This window comes from Scyliorhinus torazame, chromosome 13 (assembly GCF_047496885.1).
Source record: "Scyliorhinus torazame isolate Kashiwa2021f chromosome 13, sScyTor2.1, whole genome shotgun sequence".
Taxonomy (NCBI): domain Eukaryota; kingdom Metazoa; phylum Chordata; class Chondrichthyes; order Carcharhiniformes; family Scyliorhinidae; genus Scyliorhinus; species Scyliorhinus torazame.
The window spans coordinates 200,331,079-200,352,922 of NC_092719.1; the positions used below are offsets into that span (position 1 = coordinate 200,331,079).

The 21,844-nt window shown below is 45.4% G+C and overlaps 1 protein-coding gene across 4 annotated transcripts in view; it reads left to right on the forward strand.

Moving 5' to 3' along the window:
- The window catches only part of celsr3 (cadherin, EGF LAG seven-pass G-type receptor 3), a 341,825-nt gene that overhangs the window by 151,984 nt on the left and 167,997 nt on the right, over positions 1–21,844 (forward strand). For all 4 annotated transcript variants that reach the window (XR_011934213.1, XM_072472880.1, XM_072472881.1 and 1 more), the window contains exons 7-9: positions 4,542–4,705; positions 14,166–14,291; positions 15,135–15,304. Coding sequence is in view for 3 of the 4 variants with exons in the window: in XM_072472880.1 (XP_072328981.1) it covers positions 4,542–4,705; positions 14,166–14,291; positions 15,135–15,304 (460 nt within the window). In the remaining variant the exon portion in view is untranslated. The remainder of the gene's footprint in view (positions 1–4,541; positions 4,706–14,165; positions 14,292–15,134; positions 15,305–21,844) is intronic.

Below are 21,844 nucleotides of genomic sequence, written 5' to 3' on the forward strand. Positions count from 1 at the left end.
TAAGCGGTGTATTGGATTATTGATCATTACTCTGACTTGAACCACGTGGCGGTATCATAAAGATACCTGGCAACTCGAGCAAAGGTGATAAAACAGAGCAATTAAACAAAGGCAAAGTTAGCAACAGCTGCCATCCAGGGACCCTCAATTCCCACAAGCCTCCACACCCTTAACATGACTGTCCCGTCTTCTTTCAAAGTGCCATCAAGCGAGTTGTGCTGACAAACGTTGCTCTGCAAACTCGTCCCACAGCCACATCAGGAGCTGCTAGACCCCAGATCTCTGCCGGGAACATTAGAGAGATTGTGCTTAGGTGCTTCATTTAATTCACACACTTAACTGTTGGCTGCAAGAGGATTCTGAGTGCTGAAGCCCAGGTCTTTTAATAATAATAATAATAATCGTTATTGTCACAAGTAGGCTTACATTAACACTGAAATGTTACTGTGAAAAGCCCCTAGTCGCCACATTCCAGCGCCTATTCGGGTACACAGGGAGAATTCAGAATGTCCAAATTACCTAACAGCACGTCTTTCGGGTCAAAGAACAAAGAACAATACAGCACAGGAACAGGACCTTCGGCCCTCCAAGCCTGCGCCGATCACGTGTTCTATCCAGACCAACCGCCTGTATCCTATACCCGTCTGGTCATGTGCCTATCCAGATAAGTCTTAAAGGTCACTACCGTATCTGCCTCAACCACCTCACTTGACAGTGCATTCCAGGCCACCACCGCCCTCTGTGTAAAAAAACCTCCCCCGCACACCTCCACTTAACCTTTCCCCCCTCACTTTGAACTTGTGCCCCCTTATAATTGTCATTTCCGCCCTGGGAAAAAGCCTCCAACTGTTCACCCTAGCCATACCCCTAATAATTTTATAAACTTCTATCAGGTCGCCCCCTCAGTCTCCGACTCTCTAGGGAGAACAATCCCAGTTTATTCAATCTTTCCTCATAGCTAATACCCTCCGTATCAGGCAACATCCTGGTAAACCTTTTCTGTACTCTCTCCAAAACCTCCACGTTCAAAAGGACCTGTGGGAGGAAACCGGAGCTCCCGGAAGAAACCCATGCAGACATTGGGAGAACGTGTTGACTCCACACAGACAGTGATTGCTGGCTGCTGTCTTTATGGTGCTGATGCTCCTAGAGTTCAGGCACATTGTTCAGGCTTCAAAGTTTGCTTGAAATGCAATGCATTAATCATCCTCTGTGACGTGCCCTCGAGGAGGCACTTGAGAGTTGGGGAGTGTGAGGTGCTTTCAAACTAACAAGACAAAGTCATCATTTGCAATAACCTTCAAATGTGAAGCTGGAGGCTGGTCACAGTCAAAGGGGGCGAAATTGACTTTCAGCACGAAAGCCACAGCAAGGCTCTTTCCTGGAAGTGTTTTGGTAGGACAGAAAGGCTGCAGCTGTGCTTGCCCCTGCCATGGGTCTCCACAATATTTAAAAATGGCTTGAAGGCCTCAGACGCAAATCCCTTCACCCCCTACCCTGAACTAGGGGTGATCTCCATCTTGGAATGCTTCAGCCCCCCCCCCCCCCCCACTCCGCCCGAGCACTAGGCAACAGCTCCAGTGCATGCCAGAAAATGGAAACTGCTACTCACTTCCTCTCAGCAGCTATTGCGCCAGCTTCACGCTTTTGAAAAGGAGTACCAAACGATGCCTGTGCGACTTCCCGCTGTGGAGTCGGGTAATTTCTGGGTAGGGGGGTGGGGCTGCTGCTACTGTATTTCGCTTCAATCTTGCTAATGAGATTCAAATGAATGTATATGAGGGTTAATGATGTGCTCGCCTACTCATGGAGTTTAGAATGAGAGGCAACCTTATTGAAACAGATAGGATTCTTAGAGGACTTGACAGGATAGGTCTGAGAGGTTGGTCTCCTTGTGGGAGAGTCTAGGTAGGACCAGAGGGCATAATCTCAGAGTATGGTGTTGCCTATTTAAAACCGAGATGAGGAGGAATTTATTTTCTCAGTGGATAGTGAATCTGTGGAATTCTTTACCACAGAGGGTTGTAGAGGTTGGGTCATTCAGTGTGTTCAAGGCTGAGGTAGATAGACTTTTAATCAGTAAGGGAATTGAGGGTTATGGGGAGAAGTCATTGAAGCTGCGTTGAAGATTATCAGTCATGATTTCATTGAATGACGGAGCAGACTAGATGGTTCGAATGTCCCACTTCAGCTCCTGCTGGATAGTCAGAGGCTTTTCCCCGGGGTAGAGGGGTCAATTACTTAGGGGGCATAGGTTTAAGGTGAGAGGGGCAAGGTTTAGAGTAGATGTACGAGGCAAGTTTTTTACGCAGAGGGTAGTGGGTGCCTGGAACTCGCTACCGGAGGAGGTGGTGGAAGCAGGGACGATAGTGACATTTAAGGGGCATCTTGACAAATACATGAATAGGATGGGAATAGAGGGATACGGGCCCAGGAAGTGTAGAAGATTGTAGTTTAGTCGGGCAGCATGGTCGGCACGGGCTTGGAGGGCTGAAGGGCCTGTTCCTGTGCTGTACATTTCTTTGTTCTTTGTCCTGCGTCTTATGGATACGTGTGAAGTCCCCACTGATGACTGAAATGCCCAGAAAGGTGCAGCCAGTGGGAAAAGCCGGGGCCAAAGAGATGATCAGATGATAGAAATTGAAGCCTGTGAAAGGAAAAACCATCAGTCGATCTTGGCCAATGCCACTCATGAATTTGCCTCTTTAGCCACAACAGACTATGTTCAATACAGAAGTGACGTACACCCTGGACGCAGTCCATCGTCTCCTGAGATGGGCTGATTGAGAGTCATCCTGTCAGTCTGGGCTAAATTTGAACACATGTTCTGGTGGTGAAAAACCAGTGAATTGCACCACCCACTTTCCAATTACCATTTACTTTGACTTTATTGTGTATTATTTAGTGCAGGTTACTTTAAAAACAAATGACGTCTTCAAGCATCCTGAGGAGTACAAAATTAACTTGATGGGCCCTTGAACCGACAGTACACAGCAGATATATTTCAGCACAGACATTTAGGAAGAGCCTGAAACTAATGAAGGATAGTTTTGACGATTTCTTTCACATATTGTTAAACACGATGCGGGGGGGGGGAATTTTCCACCCTGTTTTTGGAGGGGGTGGAGAATCCAAAACGACTTTTACGCTGGTGAGATGCCCGTGTACCCATGACCTAACCGAGAGCTCGACCTTTTGTTTGTACATGGTAGGGCAGCACGGTAGCACAGTGGTTAGCACTGTTGCTTCACAGCTCCAGAGTCCCAGATCTGATTCCCGGTTTGGGTCACTGTGTGGAGTCTGCACGTTCCATCCGTGTTTGCATGGGTTTCCTCCGGGTGCTCTGGTTTCCTCCCACAAGCCCCGAAAGATGTGCTGTTAGGTGAATTGGACATTCTGAATTCTCCCTCTGTGCACCCGAACAGGTGCTGGAATGTGGCGGCTGGAGGCCTTTCACAGTAACTTCATTGTAGTGTTAATGTAAGCGTACTTGTGACAATAAAGATCATTATTATTATGTTAAGTGTTTCTGCCTGATTATCGTTCCCCCCCCCCCCACCCCCTGTTGGATTGTCCATTCACGCTGATGTGAATCACAACAGGTCCTCCGCAACATGCACCATGTGAACCACAACCTGCCAGAGGCACACAGGTAAGTACAGTCCCCAGGGGGGAGAGGGACATGCCAGGGCAGTAACCCTGGGTGTGGGGTTCCATGGGGTGCTGCAGAAGGAGCCATATTGGGGCGGCTGGGTAGATCCGTGGGAAGAGGTCGGGGGGTTGGTTGGTTTCCATGTCCATCGGTGGAGGGAGTGTCGTGTCAGTGCGATGTTCCTTTTTGCTATTTTGTTTTACATCGGGGTGATCTTTAAAAATACACTCTGATCTTTCAAGAGAATAAGTTACTGGTGGGTCAGGCTCTGACCCGACCCTTAATTTTTATTTTCAAAAACATATGGCGGAAAAGCCGGCAAAGCAGCAGGCAGGCTTTGACACTTTGCCAAAAAATAGCAAAATTCCGCCCAAGATCTCTTCAATACTAATTTCTTTAATACCAACAGTCCTGAATCTTCAAGCAAAATTATCTCCATGGCACACATAAATGGAACATGTGGCCTTCGAAGATCACAATTCTTGAATAACTTTTAGAAAAATTACTGATAGTAACATTTTAGTCATCAAAGAATTAGGAAGTTGCTATGCTTGGAATAAGTGGTGTTGATAATGGAACTAACATGTTTTATTTGTGTAGCATCTGAATTGCTTGGTGACTCCTATGACGTGGCATTCCACCAATTTTGTGGTTACCTTTCATTCTGTGACATTTAACAGTAATGATTTCCATTAAGTGAAATCAGGCCAAATTCATAAATTCTGAGACTTTATTGAGTTCAACTTATAGTAAACTGTTACTAAAATCCCTAGTCTTCAAAAATGCCTGTTAACTTGGTCTTGCAGCTAGCTGTCAGTGTATGTGCATGTGTGAATTATTCCTCGAGTAAAGTATCCGATGACATTATACTTTTGCCATTTTTTAATAGATCTCTGGACCTCACCGGCCCTTTGCTACTTGGGGGTGTCCCAAACCTACCTGAGAATTTCCCAGTGGTTAACACTGAGTTTGCGGGATGTATGAAAGAGCTTCACATTGACAACAAACGTGTTGACATGGCAGCCTACATTGCCAATAATGGTACCGATCCAGGTAATGGAGTCATGTACTTCTAACCCTGTTGACAGTATATTGCAAATATACACTGTGTGTCTCTCTCTTTCTCTCTCTGTGAACAGTGTCCAAAGTCAGTGTAAAAGATATGTTATTTTCCCCTAAAAATATTTAGCATTGCACGTTCATGGATGACAGATATCCATTTGTGCAGATGATAAAATGGTAAGATATGTAAAATCACGGATCACATGATATGGATCTGATGTTGGCACATATTTCTGAGATTCTTGTAACAGTTAAACACTGACAAACGTTATGACTTGTAAAACAATTCTCCCTCCTCTCTTATCATAGTTGTTTCTTTAGGATATGAATATTATACTAAACACCTGAAAGAAATGGGGCTTAATTGAAATTGTTCTTTTAGCACCCTAAAATTTGAGATGGACGCTTAAGTAGTTTTATATAGCCTTCAACCACACATCTATCCTCCCTAAGAATAAAATATGCCCGACTCTAATCTCTTTCAAGTATCAATTATTTTTTCATACATAGTACAATGAATAAACCCCATTGAATGAAAGCTATAGAGAATCCAATACATGGAGCCAAATAGAACTGGAAGAAGTGCAGTGGAACCAGTTAAAATTTCAATATTGGAGTGTATATTTGCATTAAACAGCAAACATTAAAATTATACAATGAAAAAGGTAAGTTTAGATGTGTTTGTAGAGTAATTGATATTTAATGTAGAATGTTCAATTGTGAAATAAAAATGAAATGCAAAACATTTTCCGCATGTCGGGCAGCACCTGTGGCTAGAGTTAACATTCAGCTCAATGGCCTTTCATCAGAACTGGCAAAAGTTAGAGATGTAATAGGTTTTGACCAATGGGTGGGTGGGTAAGACAAGAACAAATGGAAGTCCACGATACATAAGGTGGAAGCCAGGAGAGATTGAATGACAGAAGACCTGAGTGGAAGTTTGGAGGACAAAAAAAAACCAGGCAACGTGCCTCAATGATTACCGTACGGAGGCCCTGACTTCAGTCATAATGAAGTGCTTCGAGAGGTTGGTCATGAAGCGCATCACCTCCATACTCCCAGAACATCTTGATCCACTGCAATTCGCATACCGCCGCAACCGGTCCACAGCAGACGCCATCTCCCTGGCCCTAACTCATCCCTAGAGCATCTCAACAACAAGGATTCCTACACCAGACTCCTATTTATTGACTACAGCTCTGCCTTCAACACCATAATCCCAGCCAAGCTCATATCAAAGCTCAAAACCTATGACTTGGCTCCTCACTCTGCAACTGGATCCTCGACTTTCTAACCCACAGACCACCATCAGGAAGAATAAACTGCAACACCTCCTCCACAATAGCACTCAATACCGGTGCCCCGCATGGCTGCGTACTTAACCCCCTACTATACTTCCTGTACACACACGACTGCGTGGCAAAATTTGGTTCCAACTCCATCTACAAGTTTGCTGAGGAAACGACCATAGTGTGTCGGATCTCGAATAACAACGAGTCAGAATACAGGAGGGAGATAGAGAACCTAGTGGTGTGGTGCAGTGACAAAAAGCTATCCTTCAATGCCAGCAAAACTAAAGAGCTGGTCAATGACTTTAGAAAGGAAAGTACTGTACAATGGGGCCGTGGTGGAGTTGGTTAGCAGTTTCAAATTCCTAGGGGTATACATCTCCAAAAACCTGTCCTGGTCCACCCACGTCGACGCTACCACCAAGAAAGCAACACAGCGCCTATACTTCCTCAGGAAACTAAGGAAATTCAGCATGTCCACATTAACTCTTGCCAACTTTTACAAATGCACCATTGAAAGTATCCTATCTGGCTGCATCACAGCCTGGTATGGCAACTGCTCGGCCCAATTCTCTGGATTCAAAGCCTCTCTATTCTTGTAGCGCCTTAAAAATTATGCCATTTTGTTTATGTTACTTCGTTTCATTCTTCCTGTCTGAATGAATCACTTCACATTTCTATGCATTGATTTTCAGCTGCCATGTGCCTGCCTTATACCCAAATCCATGTCATAGATATATATCAAAAGGATCAGTGGCCCCAACACTGACCCTGTGGGGATACCACTGCACACTTCCGCCAGTCTGAAAAACAACCACTGTCCTTTTAATCCCATGAGCTTCAGTTTTGTTGGCAATTCTGTTACGTAGTAGTTCATCAAATGCCTTTTGAAGTCCAGATGCACTACCTGCAACCAGTCCCTCTGTTGCATCACCATAGAACTCAATCAAAAAGTATTTGAGTCAAACAGGAATTGCCTTTAGCAAAACTGAGCTAGCTTTCTTTTATTATCCTATATTTTCCCAAATATCGGCAGCAAGGTAGCACAATGGGTAGCACTGTTACATCATAGCTCCAGGGTCCCAGGTTCGATTTCCAGCTTGAGTCACTGTGTGGAGTCTTCACGTCCTCCCTGTGTCTGCGTGGGTTTCCTCCGGGTGATCCGGTTTCCTCCCACAAGTCCTGAAAGAGGTGCTGTTGGGTCATTTGGACATTCTGAATTCTCCCTCTGTGTACCCGAACAGGCCCCGGAATGTGGCGATTAGGGGAGTCATTTCACAGTAACTCCACTGCAGTGATAATGTAAGCCTATTTGTGACAATAAATATTATTATTAAATATCAATTATATGTGCTTCGCATCAATATCTCTACCAGTTTCCTCACCAGTGATGTTAGGCCAATTGGCCTAAATTGGCAGGTTTATAACTCCCATTTTTTGATAAGGGTGGATAATTTGCAATTTTTGAGTCCTCTGGCACCACTCCCATATCGAAGCAGGACTGGGAGTGTTTGGTCAGGACTATCACCATTTCCACCATTACTTGCCTTAGCAACCATGTGCCCCTCTGGGTTGTTGATTTTTCTACTTTGGACACTGTCCGCTCTATGTGATCACTGATTCTCAAGTACTTTCCCATTGAAAGTGGCCGAGGTGGAAATGGTTAGCAGTTTCAAATTCCTAGGGGTGCACATCTCCAAAAATCTGTCCTGGTCCACCCACGTCGACGCTACCACCAAGAAAGCACAACAGCGCCTATACTTCCTCAGGAAACTAAGGAAATTCGGCATGTCCACATTGACTCTTACCAACTTTTACAGATGCACCATAGAAAGCATCCTATCAGGCTGCATCACAGTATGGCAACTGCTCGGCCCAGGACCGCAAGAAACTTTAGAGAGTCGTGAACACCGCCCAGTCCATCACACAAACCTGCCTCCCATCCATTGACTCCATCTACACCTCTCGCTACCTGGGGAAAGTGGGCAGTATAATCAAAGATCCTTCCCACCTGGCTTACTCACTCTTCCAACTTCTTCCATCGGGCAGGAGATACAGAAGTCTGAGAACACGCACGAACAAACTCAAAAACAGCTTCTTCCCCACTGTCACCAGACTCCTAAATGACCCTCTTATGGACTGATTTCATTAACACTACACCCTGTATGCTTCATCCGATGCCAGTGCTTTTGTAGTTACATTGTATATGTTGTGTTGCCCTATTATGTATTTTCTTTTATTCCCTTTTCTTCTCATGTACTTAATGATCTGTAAATGTACTTAAATATCCTGGCCGCGAGGTTTGCTAGTGTCACACGGGAGGGTTTAAACTAGTATGGCAGGGGGGTGGGCACGGGAGCAATAGGTCAGAAGGTGAGAGCATTGAGGGAGAACTAGGGAATAGGGACAGTGTGGCTCTGAGGCAGCGCAGACGGGGAGAAGTTGCTGAACACAGGGGGTCTGGTGGCCTGAAGTGCATATGTTTTAATGCAAGGAGCATTACGGGTAAGGCAGATGAACTTAGAGCTTGGATTACTACTTGGAACTATGATGTTGTTGCCATTACAGAGACCTGGTTGAGGGAAGGGCAGGATTGGCAGCTAAACGTTCCAGGATTTAGATGTTTCAGGCGGGATAGAGGGGGATGTAAAAGGGGAGGCGGAGTTGCGCTACTTGTTCAGGAGAGTATCACAGCTATACAGCGAGAGGACACCTCAGAGGGCAGTGAGGCTATATGGGTAGAGATCAGGAATAAGAAGGGTGCAGTCACAATGTTGGGGGTATACTACAGGCCTCCCAACAGCCAGCGGGAGATAGAGGAGCAGATAGGTAGACAGATTTTGGAAAAGAGTAAAAACAACAGGGTTGTGGTGATGGGAGACTTCAACTTCCCCAATATTGACTGGGACTCACTTAGTGCCAGGGGCTTAGACGGGGCAGAGTTTGTAAGGAGCATCCAGGAGGGCTTCTTAAAACAATATGTAAACAGTCCAACTAGGGAAGGGGCGGTACTGGACCTGGTATTGGGGAATGAGCCCGGCCAGGTGGTAGATGTTTCAGTAGGGGAGCATTTCGGTAACAGTGACCACAATTCAGTAAGTTTTAAAGTACTGGTGGACAAGGATAAGAGTGGTCCGAGGATGAATGTGCTAAATTGGGGGAAGGCTAATTATAACAATATTAGGCGGGAACTGAAGAACATAGATTGGGGGCGGATGTTTGAGGGCAAATCAACATCTGACATGTGGGAGGCTTTCAAGTGTCAGTTGAAAGGAATACAGGACAGGCATGTTCCTGTGAGGAAGAAAGATAAATACGGCAATTTTCGGGAACCTTGGATGACGAGTGATATTGTAGGCCTCGTCAAAAAGAAAAAGGAGGCATTTGTCAGGGCTAAAAGGCTGGGAACAGACGAAGCCTGTGTGGCATATAAGGAAAGTAGGAAGGAACTTAAGCAAGGAGTCAGGAGGGCTAGAAGGGGTCATGAAAAGGCATTGGCAAATAGGGTTAAGGAAAATCCCAAGGCTTTTTACACTTACATAAAAAGTAAGAGGGTAGCCAGGGAAAGGGTTGGCCCACTGAAGGATAGGCAAGGGAATCTATGTGTGGAGCCAGAGGAAATGGGCGAGGTACTAAATGAATACTTTGCATCAGTATTCACCAAAGAGAAGGAATTGGTAGATGTTGAGTCTGGAGAAGGGGGTGTAGATAGCCTGGGTCACATTGTGATCCAAAAAGACGAGGTGTTGGGTGTCTTAAAAAATATTAAGGTAGATAAGTCCCCAGGGCCGGATGGGATCTACCCCAGAATACTGAAGGAGGCTGGAGAGGAAATTGCTGAGGCCTTGACAGAAATCTTTGGATCCTCGCTGTCTTCAGGGGATGTCCCGGAGGACTGGAGAATAGCCAATGTTGTTCCTCTGTTTAAGAAGGGTGGCAGGGATAATCCCGGGAACTACAGGCCGGTGAGCCTTACTTCAGTGGTAGGGAAATTACTGGAGAGAATTCTTCGAGACAGGATCTACTCCCATTTGGAAGCAAATGGACGTATTAGTGAGAGGCAGCACGGTTTTGTGAAGGGGAGGTCGTGTCTCACTAACTTGATCGAGTTTTTCGAGGAGGTCACTAAGATGATTGATGCAGGTAGGGCAGTAGATGTTGTCTATATGGACTTCAGTAAGGCCTTTGACAAGGTCCCTCATGGTAGACTAGTACAAAAGGTGAAGTCACACGGGATCAGGGGTGAACTGGCAAGGTGGATACAGAACTGGCTAGGCCATAGAAGGCAGAGGGTAGCAATGGAGGGATGCTTTTCTAATTGGAGGGCTGTGACCAGTGGTGTTCCACAGGGATCAGTGCTGGGACCTTTGCTCTTTGTAGTATATATAAATGATTTGGAGGAAAATGTAACTGGTCTGATTAGTAAGTTTGCAGACGACACAAAGGTTGGTGGAATTGCGGATAGCGATGAGGACTGTCTGAGGATACAGCAGGATTTAGATTGTCTGGAGACTTGGGCGGAGAGATGGCAGATGGAGTTTAACCTGGACAAATGTGAGGTAATGCATTTTGGAAGGGCTAATGCAGGTAGGGAATATACAGTGAATGGTAGAACCCTCAAGAGTATTGAAAGTCAAAGAGATCTAGGAGTACAGGTCCACAGATCACTGAAAGGGGCTACACAGGTGGAGAAGGTAGTCAAGAAGGCATACGGCATGCTTGCCTTCATTGGCCGGGGCATTGAGTATAAGAATTGGCAAGTCATGTTGCAGCTGTATAGAACCTTAGTTAGGCCACACTTGGAGTATAGTGTTCAATTCTGGTCGCCACACTACCAGAAGGATGTGGAGGCTTTAGAGAGGGTGCAGAAGAGATTTACCAGAATGTTGCCTGGTATGGAGGGCATAAGCTATGAGGAGCGATTGAATAAACTCGGTTTGTTCTCACTGGAACGAAGGAGGTTGAGGGGCGACCTGATAGAGGTATACAAAATTATGAGGGGCATAGACAGAGTGGATAGTCAGAGGCTTTTCCCCAGGGTAGAGGGGTCAATTACTAGGGGGCATAGGTTTAAGGTGAGAGGGGCAAAGTTTAGAGTAGATGTACGAGGCAAGTTTTTTACGCAGAGGGTAGTGGGTGCCTGGAACTCACTACCGGAGGAGGTAGTGGAGGCAGGGACGATAGGGACATTTAAGGGGCATCTTGACAAATATATGAATAGGATGGGAATAGAAGGATACGGACCCAGGAAGTGTAGAAGATTGTAGTTTAGTCGGGCAGTATGGTCGGCACGGGCTTGGAGGGCCGAAGGGCCTGTTCCTGTGCTGTACATTTCTTTGTTCTTTGATCTGTTGAGCTGCTCGCAGAAAAATACTTTTCACTGTACCTCGGTACACGTGACAATAAACAAATCCAATCCAATCCAATTTGTCTCTCCCAGTTCCCCCTACGTTGTGTATCTCCTATCTAACACTTCACTCTTTTGCCCCTCCTGCCAAATTAATTGGAACAAATGATAAATGTAGATGCGTCTTTTCACAAAACTGCTATACAATAATGTGACAAAGATGATCAAAATTCAAAATCAGTAAAACAAACAGGTAAGAGCTTTATTTAATTCTTCAATAACCTCAATAACAAAACAGCAAAATCTCTTTTTTCAATAGCAAGTTCACAAAAACATGCAAAGTAGCATAAATTCTGCACTATGTAAGATTCATCATTTGATGTCCTGCAGTGACTTTCCAAGCATACACATATTTTTTTCTAAAATCCCTCCATGCTTATAGAATACTCTTTGGAACTGGAACGTGAATTGTGTCGTCAAAAGTGAGCATCTAAAAAGGGCACCGTGACACGCGTTACTCCAATGATGGAGACATCAAGTGTTTGCCTATTTTGTGGTAATTAGTTGGGAATAATTATGCTTCACTTTTCAAACAGATTTCTATTTCTCGGATTTTATAAAGATCAACGTCACCATTATTGGGTGTTCCGATACACAAACGAACCAACACGGTTGTAGATGGTACAACTCTGTTTTATTATTCTGTACAATAATAACTATTAACTTCTGGCTGTGGTTCGTACTTCACCAGCTAACCTGTGGACCCAGCCCTAGCACTATCTTAGTGAGGCGCTCAGCACATGGTGTATGTCTGAGTGGCATGCTGTGAGCTCTGCTCTGAGCTATCTCCTGGTAGAATGAGCGGGAACTGTGGTGTTCCCTGTTTTATAGTGCGTGTGCTCTCACTGGTGATTGACTGCGATGTTGTGTGTGTGTTGATTGGTCCATCTACCTGTCCATCAGTGTGTGTGTGTGTGATTGCACCATGATATGTTAATATGGATATCATGACAACCATCAGATAAAATACATCCAAATTCAAACGTCAGCTTGTAGAGGTTACATTCATCACCGAAATGTTCAAGACATTCCGAATGCTGTGTAAAACTAAATTAAATGAACTAAACTTTAATCACTTCCAATTTTAATGATGTGAATGGAAATGTTATCATCGGGGATAAGCAACCATTATTATCCGTATCAGCATTCAACCACACAACACTACTTCAAAAAGGCGATAAGCAGCACAGTTGGGAATTCACTTTAATTTCTAACTGATCCTGATAATGCTCCAGAACATCAGCCACAATGACCATTTAATGTTTTTTCTAGTCTTGTATCATGCCTATTCCCTGTGACATGTCCATTTCTTTTTTCAGAGTTATTGGCTATACTCTGACCACATTGGTTTTGAATCGATTATTTGTTTCTAACTAATTTTCTAAATTGAAGTTTATTTTAAAATGTCACATAGTGTCCCTCTTTGTACTCTTTGATGAGTACAAAAGTGTTACTGAATTATCATGAAGAGAATATTGCTTCATGTAGAACATAACATAGAACATACAGTGCAGAAGGAGGCCATTTGGCGCATCAAGTCTGCACCGGCCCACTTAAACCCTCACTTCAACCCTATCCCTGTAACCCAATAACCCCTCCTAACCTTTTTGGACACTAAGGGCAATTTAGCATGGCTGGAACACCCAGAGGAAACCCACGCAGACACTGGGAGAATGTGCAGACTCCGCACAGACAGTGACCCAGCGGGGAATCGAACCTGGGACCCTGGCGCTGTGAAGCCACAGTGCTATCCACTTGTGCTACCGTGCTGCCCCTATGTGCACAATGTTTTCTGTCATGTGTATGGTTAAACACATGCTAATGTTCTTTACTCCAACATTCATATCAGGTCAATTTTAAACTTTTTAAAAAACTTTTAGATTACCCAATTATTCCCCCGCCCCCCCCCCCCCAATTAATGGGCAATTTCGCGTGGCCAATCCACCTACCTGCACATATGTTTGGGTTGTGGGGTTGAGACCCAAGCAGACAGTGGGAGAATGTGCAAACTCCACACGGACAGTAATCCTGGGCCAGGATCGAACCTGGGTCCCCAGCGCCATGAGGTAGCAGTGCTACCACTGTGCTGCCCCTTGGTCAATTTTAAACTCTACCGCTAAAATCTCTTATACAGAGGCAAAGATAAATGATAAACAATTTAAAGTAGGCACTTTGTAATGAAGGGGACAGGAACCCCAGCCCGTTTCAGCCTGTGAAAGAGGTCAAAATGGAGTCAATGGTGAACAAGTGGTGGTTGTGGCGCTTTAGACTCCCCAGTGCTTAGCTGGAAGAAGTTGAGACTATTTATAAAATGACTGTTAGGCAAACAACCTAGGCAATTTCAGTAAAGTTAAAATAAAGCAGAAAATGTTGGAAACACTTTGCGAATATCAGCATCTGAGAGTGACAGGCTAAAACATTGGATGTTGACTTCATCTGAATGATGAAATAGCTAAATTGATGTGCAGATTGTATAATGGTTCTAACATCGATCTAGTAAAACATTGCATTCCTCGCTATGTAGTGATGTCATTTTCAGTGAATGTGAAGAATATTTCAGAAGTCTTAAATGCAAGAGGACCATAGTACAGTGCATCGTGCAGTTCTATTATCTCTGGATCACAACCCAGATGTTAGAATTTGAATACCTTGTATTTTGACATGACTTCTATGTAGTTTAGAACTATTTCTGTAATATCATGGCATGTTGATTCTTAAACTCTGGGTTTTTGCTGTGTCCCACAATCTTCCTCAGGTTGCAATATGAAACAGCCATTCTGCGATTCAAACCCATGTAAAAACGGAGGCACCTGCATGGTTATCTGGGAGACCTTTCTCTGCGAATGCCCTCTGGGGTTTGGAAGCAAGGACTGTGGACAAGGTAAGCCGTGGCTGAAAGATTATGGTATTGTGTAGATAAGAAAGGCTTCGCCAAATAATCAGCATTTGATTTTTTGTTTACTTTTATTTTCTAACCAGTTTATTTTCAGACACCCTAGCTTGTCAAACTTGCACCGTGGGTACCCATGTTTCAAACCAATAACATGCTGCCGACTAAAGTAATCATGTTCGTAGAAGGGTTTAGATATATCCCTGGTGGCACAGTTCATTGAGGCATTAATGCACCGTGGAATAGAGCTGTGAGATGTGGCTCGTAAAAACTGTAATTCCCTAACCAATTGCTGTTGCACATTTCCTGGCAGTCAGTCAGATTAGTATTGACAGGAAGTGGAAATAGGTCATGCAGTATGACATGGGGAAGAGACATTGAGGATCAATAGAATTTAGATAGCTGACGACATTTAATTGAGTACAGGTTGAAACCATATGTTTTGAAATACTCTAGGTGCAAAGTTCCTTTTACTATGTTTGCAAAAAGACTTGTATAATAACATGCATCATGTCTCACATTATATTCACTTTGGTGATTGTATTTATCTGCATATCCCAATATCCCGAGTACGAAAAAAGATATTGAGGAAAAGGGGGGAGGAGGTGCTCTTTTGATATTCTCATCATAAATATATAATTCACTATTTCCATTCCATTGTGGGGAGTTTTTTTTGGCTAACACAAATATTTGAACATTACTTGTGATATCCAGCTCAAGAACATGTGCATCACTGATATCTGTATTGTTCGAAGTATTTTCTCAAAATAAAAATGTAGTTTGTAGAGATAATCTTGCTATCTTTACTTCACTTTCCTCTGTATTTCTTTGCAGTGATGCACCATCCCTACCATTTCCTCGGAAATAGTTTGCTCTCCTGGGATTTTAAGAATGAGGTGAAGATTTCTATTCCATGGTTCCTTGGGCTTATGTTTCGAACACGTCACTCTGAGGCTGTGCTGGTGCAGGCTCATGCTGGACAGTACACCACCATTGTCTGTCAGGTATTATACCATAATGTGCTTCTACCATTCAATCCTCAGCTCTTTGACTTCATTTACAATCAGCTTTGGAGAGTTGGCCACAGTACCAATGGCTAATTACTCCATGGGTACTGAGGCAAGTAGTTTACCACAGTTCATGTTGGCCAGATATTTTTATCTACATTTACGTTGAACCACAGTCAGCATTATTATTTCTCTCTTGTCACACGCACTCATATCCACTCAAATACATGTATCTCTATATATAAAAATGACACTGACCTTTATGCGGTTATCTATGTTCAAAGTTCAGTTTGAAAATCACAAACCATCGAAATTTCACACCTTAAATGTTGACTGGGAGGTAGCACAGTGGCCAACACTGCTGCCTCACAGCCCCAGAGACCCGGGTTCAATTCTGACCTCGGGTGACTGTGTGGAGTTTGCACTTTCTCCCTGTGTCTGTGTCGGTTTCCTCTGGGTGTTCTGGTTTCCTCCCACAGTCCAAAGATGTACAGGTTAGGTGGATTGGCCATGATAAATTGCCCCTAAGTGTCCAAAGGTTGGGTGGGGCCATGGGGATAGGGTGGGGAGATTGGGCCTGGGTAGGGTGCTCTTTCAAAGGGTTGGTGCAGACTCAATGGGCTGAATGGCCTCATGTCCTGTAGGGATTCTATGATTCTCAAAATTATGGAATGTGAAATGAATCCAGGTTAAATAAACTGGGAATGGTAAATCAGTGAGCATGTTTTTTCTTCCAGCAGATGTGTGCTTCCTTTATGCAGAGAAACGTTATCAGAAACGTGAGAAGCCTAGCTGTCCTCTGTTCAGGGAGCTGTGCATGATTTTGGTACCCTTGACATGCGTGCAAGCAGAATGGTCTCCAAGATACCTGCTTGAATGCAAAGAGGATGGTTTCAAAGGGCAATGGTCTTTGTGTGAAGGTGATAATTGAGGATTAGCTGGCCTGAGTGACATTGCTAATTAGGGTAATTTTTGAGCAGATTGCTAAATTCTCTCCACTTAGAACTCTTAACAGCTGTTATTGAGAGGAAACTTCTTCTTAACAATTTGGATCTGATTCAACCCCATACTCCTCCGATAAATAAAAGTGTTCAAGCAATTAATTCTGTAAGTTTCCTGCAGATAAATGGTTTTATATTTTATTCTTGCCTCCCATCTTTGTTTACCGCCGTTGATGACTTTAAATGTGGGCTTTATTTTAAAATGAGATGCTATGGGTCAGATGCTGAGGAGATAATGAATAAGTTAAAAGTAAGACCTCAAAGGTACTAATCTCTGGATTGCTCCCAGTGTCATGTGCCTGTAAAGGTAGGAATAGGAAGATCAATGCATGCCTTGAAGCATAGTGCAGGAGGGAGGCATCAGATTCTAAGGGCTTTGAGACCAGTTCTGGAATGCACTATTCAAAAGGAATGGGCTGCACTCCAACAGGACTGGGAGCAATGTCCTCACAGGGAAGTTTACTATTGTGACTGGGAATGATTAAACTAAATTGAGGATTGAGCACCAGCATTTGGGAGTAGTAAGGAGGAATAAGATGCACAACGTACAGAGTGTTGGCTAGAACTAGAGAAGGATGTAGTGCCATATTAGTTAGGAGCAGACTGTGAAGGACTAAGTGGAATACAAAGACAAGTCAAGAATACGCGCACGTAAATGCTCAAAATATGGAGAATTAGTTTGTTAAGCTGCAAGTGCAAATAGGTGTTCAGGAAAATAATGTAGTGGCAATAATAAAAATGTGGCTTAAAAGTGGTGAGATCTGGGCACTTAATGTTCAAGGACACAAAATATCAGAAAACATAGTGATGGAAGAAAGGGCGTTGGGGTAGCATTACTGATTAGGGAAAAAGATTGTGTGTTGGAAAGAGGATGTCCTCGAAGCAAGACCAGAATCAATTTGGTTCGAGCTGAGGAGCATATTACCGGGGATAGTCTATAGGTTTTCAAATAGTGAGAGAGATAGAGGAGCAAATCCTCAAAATCAGAGATATTAAGATAGTATAGAGTGGGGATATTATTGGTTACCCAACTGTGAATTAGGATTAGATTACAGCAAAAGAAAAGGGAGTTAGAGGAATTTCTGAAAAGTGTTCAGGAGAACTTTCTTGACCAGTATCATCTTGATCTGATGCTGGGGAATGAGGTAAACCGAGTTAACTAAGAGCAAAATCTTCCTGGTCCCTTGGGGATTGGGCTTTAGTATGGGATCAAAGAAAATTTCTGAGACGGGTGTGTTGGACCAGGGGGCTGATGTATTCTCTAGGCGATCTTCCTGGAGGCAAATCATCATTCAGAGGCTATCTGCCCAGCAAATGGTGGATAGTCATTCTGCATAATTAACTACCCATTTATAGGCCAAGGCACGATGCAGAGAACTTCCTGGTGGTGACTTGACATTTCAAGGCCAAGTCCAGAAGGTGCCTGGAGGTGACTTGACATTTGTTGACCTGGACGGGTTCACACAGGACCTCCTACAATTGCCTCCACTGGAGCCAAGGTGTAAGCAGGCCACGCCTGCTACCATAAGTCATTCTGTCCCCCTTCACAGGGGTGGCCTCTGTGTGGTTGGCACCCTCGCACTCTGTCTCTGACAGTTGCCATGATGTGGAGATGCCGACGTTGGACTGGGGTGAGCAAAGTAAGAAGTCTTACAACACCAGGTTAAAGTCCAACAGGTTTGTTTCAAATCACTAGCTTTCGGAGCGCAGCTCCTTCCTCGGGTGAATGGAGAGGTAGGTTCCAGAAACATTTATATAGACAATGTGATATTAAATAACATTTAACCGTCGCAACACAGAACGCCATTAACTTGAACTCTGTAACAATGCAAAGAGAAGTAAATTTCAGTACAAATCAGTAAAAAGAAAGTTGTAACATTTGTACATTTTCCAGCCGCTCAAACACAGTCCACAGTCTCTCTTCCAGTTCCGCTCTTCACGTCTGTCCCAAGCCTTCTGCCCTCACGAACGCCTCAGCTGCCTCTGCTGTCTCAAAATAAAAGTCTTTGGCGTTATATGTTACTCTCAACTTCGCCGGGCACACCACACCAAATCGCACCCCCTTCTTGTACAAAGCCGCCTTCACTCGCCCAAACGCCGCTCGCCTTTTTGCCAACTCCACCGTCAGGTCCTGGTAGATCCGAACCGCAGTACCATCCCACAGCACCTCGCGCTCCTGCTTCGCCCAGCTTAATACCTTCTCCTTCATCCAAAACTTATGGAAGCAGATAATTGCTGCCCTTGGCGGCTCGTTCACTTTGGGCTTCGGCCTTAATGACCGATGAGCTCGGTCTAGCTCGTACAGGGTGGGGCTCTCACCCCCCCCCCCCCCATCAGCTCCGCCAACTTCTTAGCAAAGTATTGCGTTGGCCTTGGGCCCTCTGTCCCTTCGGGCAAGTCCACAATTCTCAAATTGTGCCGCCTTGAGCGGTTTTCCAAGTCTCCCAGCTTTGCTCGGAGTCCTCTGTTAACCTCCGCAGCTCATCCCCCATCGAGGTGACCTGGTCGCTGTGTCGTGTCACGGCCTCCTCCACCTCCTTCATCTTCTCGCCCTGCTCTCTCACCTCGGCCGATGCCTTTGCCACCTCCACCCTCATCGGGCCGATTGCCTCATCCACCAATGACCTCAACACGACCACCATCTCTTTCCTCAAGGCCTCCATGTGCCTCACAAACTGTTTTTCCAGCTCCACTGCCATCACCTCGGTAATCTTCTCCACCGTAAGTAGTGCGGCCCCGCCTTGCAGTTCAGCTTCCGCCATCCTGTCAACACGTTTGCTCGTCTTCTCCTTCGGCGGTGAACCCGCGTTTCCTCCTTTCTTCGACGCTGCTCTTCGCATCCTTTAACGGCTTATTGTTTTTTATTTTCTTTCTTTTCTCCTCTCTCCCCCTTCACCCTCCTGTCCTTCATCAATCTGACATTCTTTTTTTGAAAAAAAAAGGGGGGAGAGAAAACAAAAACTTTCACCAAACTTCCTTAAACCTTTTCTTTCTCCTCTGCATTCACCCAGAGCTCCCCGGAACCAGGCTTCAACCTTCTTACATCTTCCTAGGTGGGAGCCATCCGACGAGGAGCACCCTCCCTACATAGTGCCCTGGCCTCGGGCCTGCCGCCTCAGCTTCCTCGTAGCTCCGCCCCCCGCTGCTCTGACCTGCCACGCCGGGCCCAGCGCCTCAGCGCCCGGCACCCGCGCGGGGTTCTTGGCCGGTTTTTAAACCGGCCCCGCTGGCTGCTCGTGACGGCCCCCAGGCCGACGATAGTCGGGAAGTGCATGAGGACTCGGGGATTTCCCCGAAATCGCCGCGAATCGCAGCCACCGGCGGGAGCTCTTGTTGTTGCGGCCGCCCTGCTCGCCCACGCCACCGGAAGTCCAAGGCTAGAATACTTAATGATTACTTTGTACTGTTGTTACTAAGGCAGAGGATACTAACTAAACATCTTTTGAAGTAGAAATGGGAGAGATAATCGGGTGAAAATTGAGAGCAGGATGGACAGAAAAGGCTAGCTAAATGTTACAGTGGATAAATCGCCTGGTCCTGATGGCTGGCTTCAAAGGTTTCTAAGGCAAGTGGGGTTGGGGTTGGAGATAGAGAATGAGCTTGCCATCAGCTTCCAATCTTTCCTAGGTATAGGGGCGGTACCAGGGAAATTGGAAAGTGGTAAATGTGACACCCTTACTGAAGAAAGGATGCAAGCTCATTCCTCAAAACTACAGGTCAATCAGTTTAAGTGATGGCTAAGGTTTTAGAAACTATAATTAGGGAGACAATTAACAGGCACAGGAGAGGTTTGAGTTAATTAAGCAAACCCAGTACAATTTGTTGGAGGCAGATTCTGTTTGACTAATCTAAGTTTTTTGTCGAAGTAACAGAAGGTTGATGACAGGGAATTAGTGATTGTTGTCTATATGGATCAGTGAAAATGTTACCAATTGTCAACAACAGGACATAATTTAAAAAAAAAATCTTTTTATTGGCATTTCTCATAATTATAAACAGTTGTATATATACACATCACATTTTTCTCACCTGTGCTAATTTCCTTAGTTTGTCCTTTGTTTAACTGACCCTACGTGCCTTTCATTGCCCTCTGGATCGGTCTATGGTTCCTCACCCCCCCCCCCCCGGGCTGTGCTTTTATTTTATTTTCCGGACAGAGTGGAATCATGTCTCGTGGTTTCCCTGCCTTCCTTCCACCCTCCCCCAAAGCCGAGCAGGATTCTCCGGCGTGCGATTAGGGAAGCGAAAGCAAGGGCGTTGGCCCCCTTCCCCATGTGTAACTCTGGCTGTTCCGATACCCCGAAGATTGCCACTATTGGGCATGGCTTCAGCCTCATCCCTACAATCTTGGACATTGCCTTGGAGAAGGCTGTCCAGAACTCAGCAAGCTTGAGGCAAGCCCAAAACATGTGGGTGTGGTTGGCCGGGCCCCTCTGGCACCGCTCACATTTGTCCTCCACCTCCGGGAAGAACCTGCTCATTCGGGTTCTGGTCAGGTGCGCTCTGTGCACCACTTTGAGCTGCATTAGGCTTAGTCTTGCGCAGGAGGAGGTGGAGTTCACCCTGCTCAGTGCTTCGCTCCAGAGTCTCCATCCTATCTCTGTCCCCAGTTCGTCCTCCCATTTTTGTCTGATCTCGTCCAGTGGAGTCCGGGTTCTGTCCAGTAGCTGTCCGTATATTTTCCCACATAGCCCCCCCTTCTCGTTGCTTGTGCCTATCAGGTCCTCTAGTAGTGTGCTTTCTGGGGCCTCAGGGTACCCCAATGTCTCTTTGCGGAGGAAGTGTTTTAATTGGAGGTGTCTCATTTCCTGTCCTTTTGCTAGCCTCCACTTCTTCGTCAAGTTCGTCTAGTGCCGCCAGTCTGTGCCCTACGTAGAAGTCCCCGACCGTCAATGTGCCCCCGTCTCGCCTCCATCTTTTGAAGGTGGTATCTAGCATGGCTGGGGGGAAATCTGTGATTGCCGCAGATGGGGGCCATGGGGGACGTTTTAGTTATCCCGAAGTGTTGTCTGAGCTGGGTCCATGTTCTCAGCGTGGCCGCTACCACTGGGCTTGTTGTGTATCTTGTTGAGGGGGATGGGAGTGCTGCTGTAGCCAGGGCCCGGAGGGTCGTTCCTTTACAGGATGCCTCCTCCATTTGTACCCAATCTGTGTCGGATTCTTGTACCCATCCCCTCACTCTTTCTGCCGTTGCTGCCCAGTGGTAGTATTGTAGGTTTGGTAAGGCCAAGCCCCCTTTGATTTTCCTTCTTTGCAGCGTCTGTTTTGGGATTCTCGGGTTCTTACCCTCCCACACAAACGCCATGATTAGACTGTCTACGTTTTGGAAAAAGGCCTTGGGGATGAAGATCAGAATGGATCTAAACAGGAAGAGGAACCTTGGCAGTACATTCATCTTGATCGTCTGCACTCTCCCCGCCAGGGAGAGTGGGCGTGAACACCACCTTTGAAGGTCTCTTCTTACTTCCTCCACCAGGCTGGTCAGGTTCCACTTGTGGATCTGTTGTCCAGTCTCTGGCTATCTGGATCCCCAGGT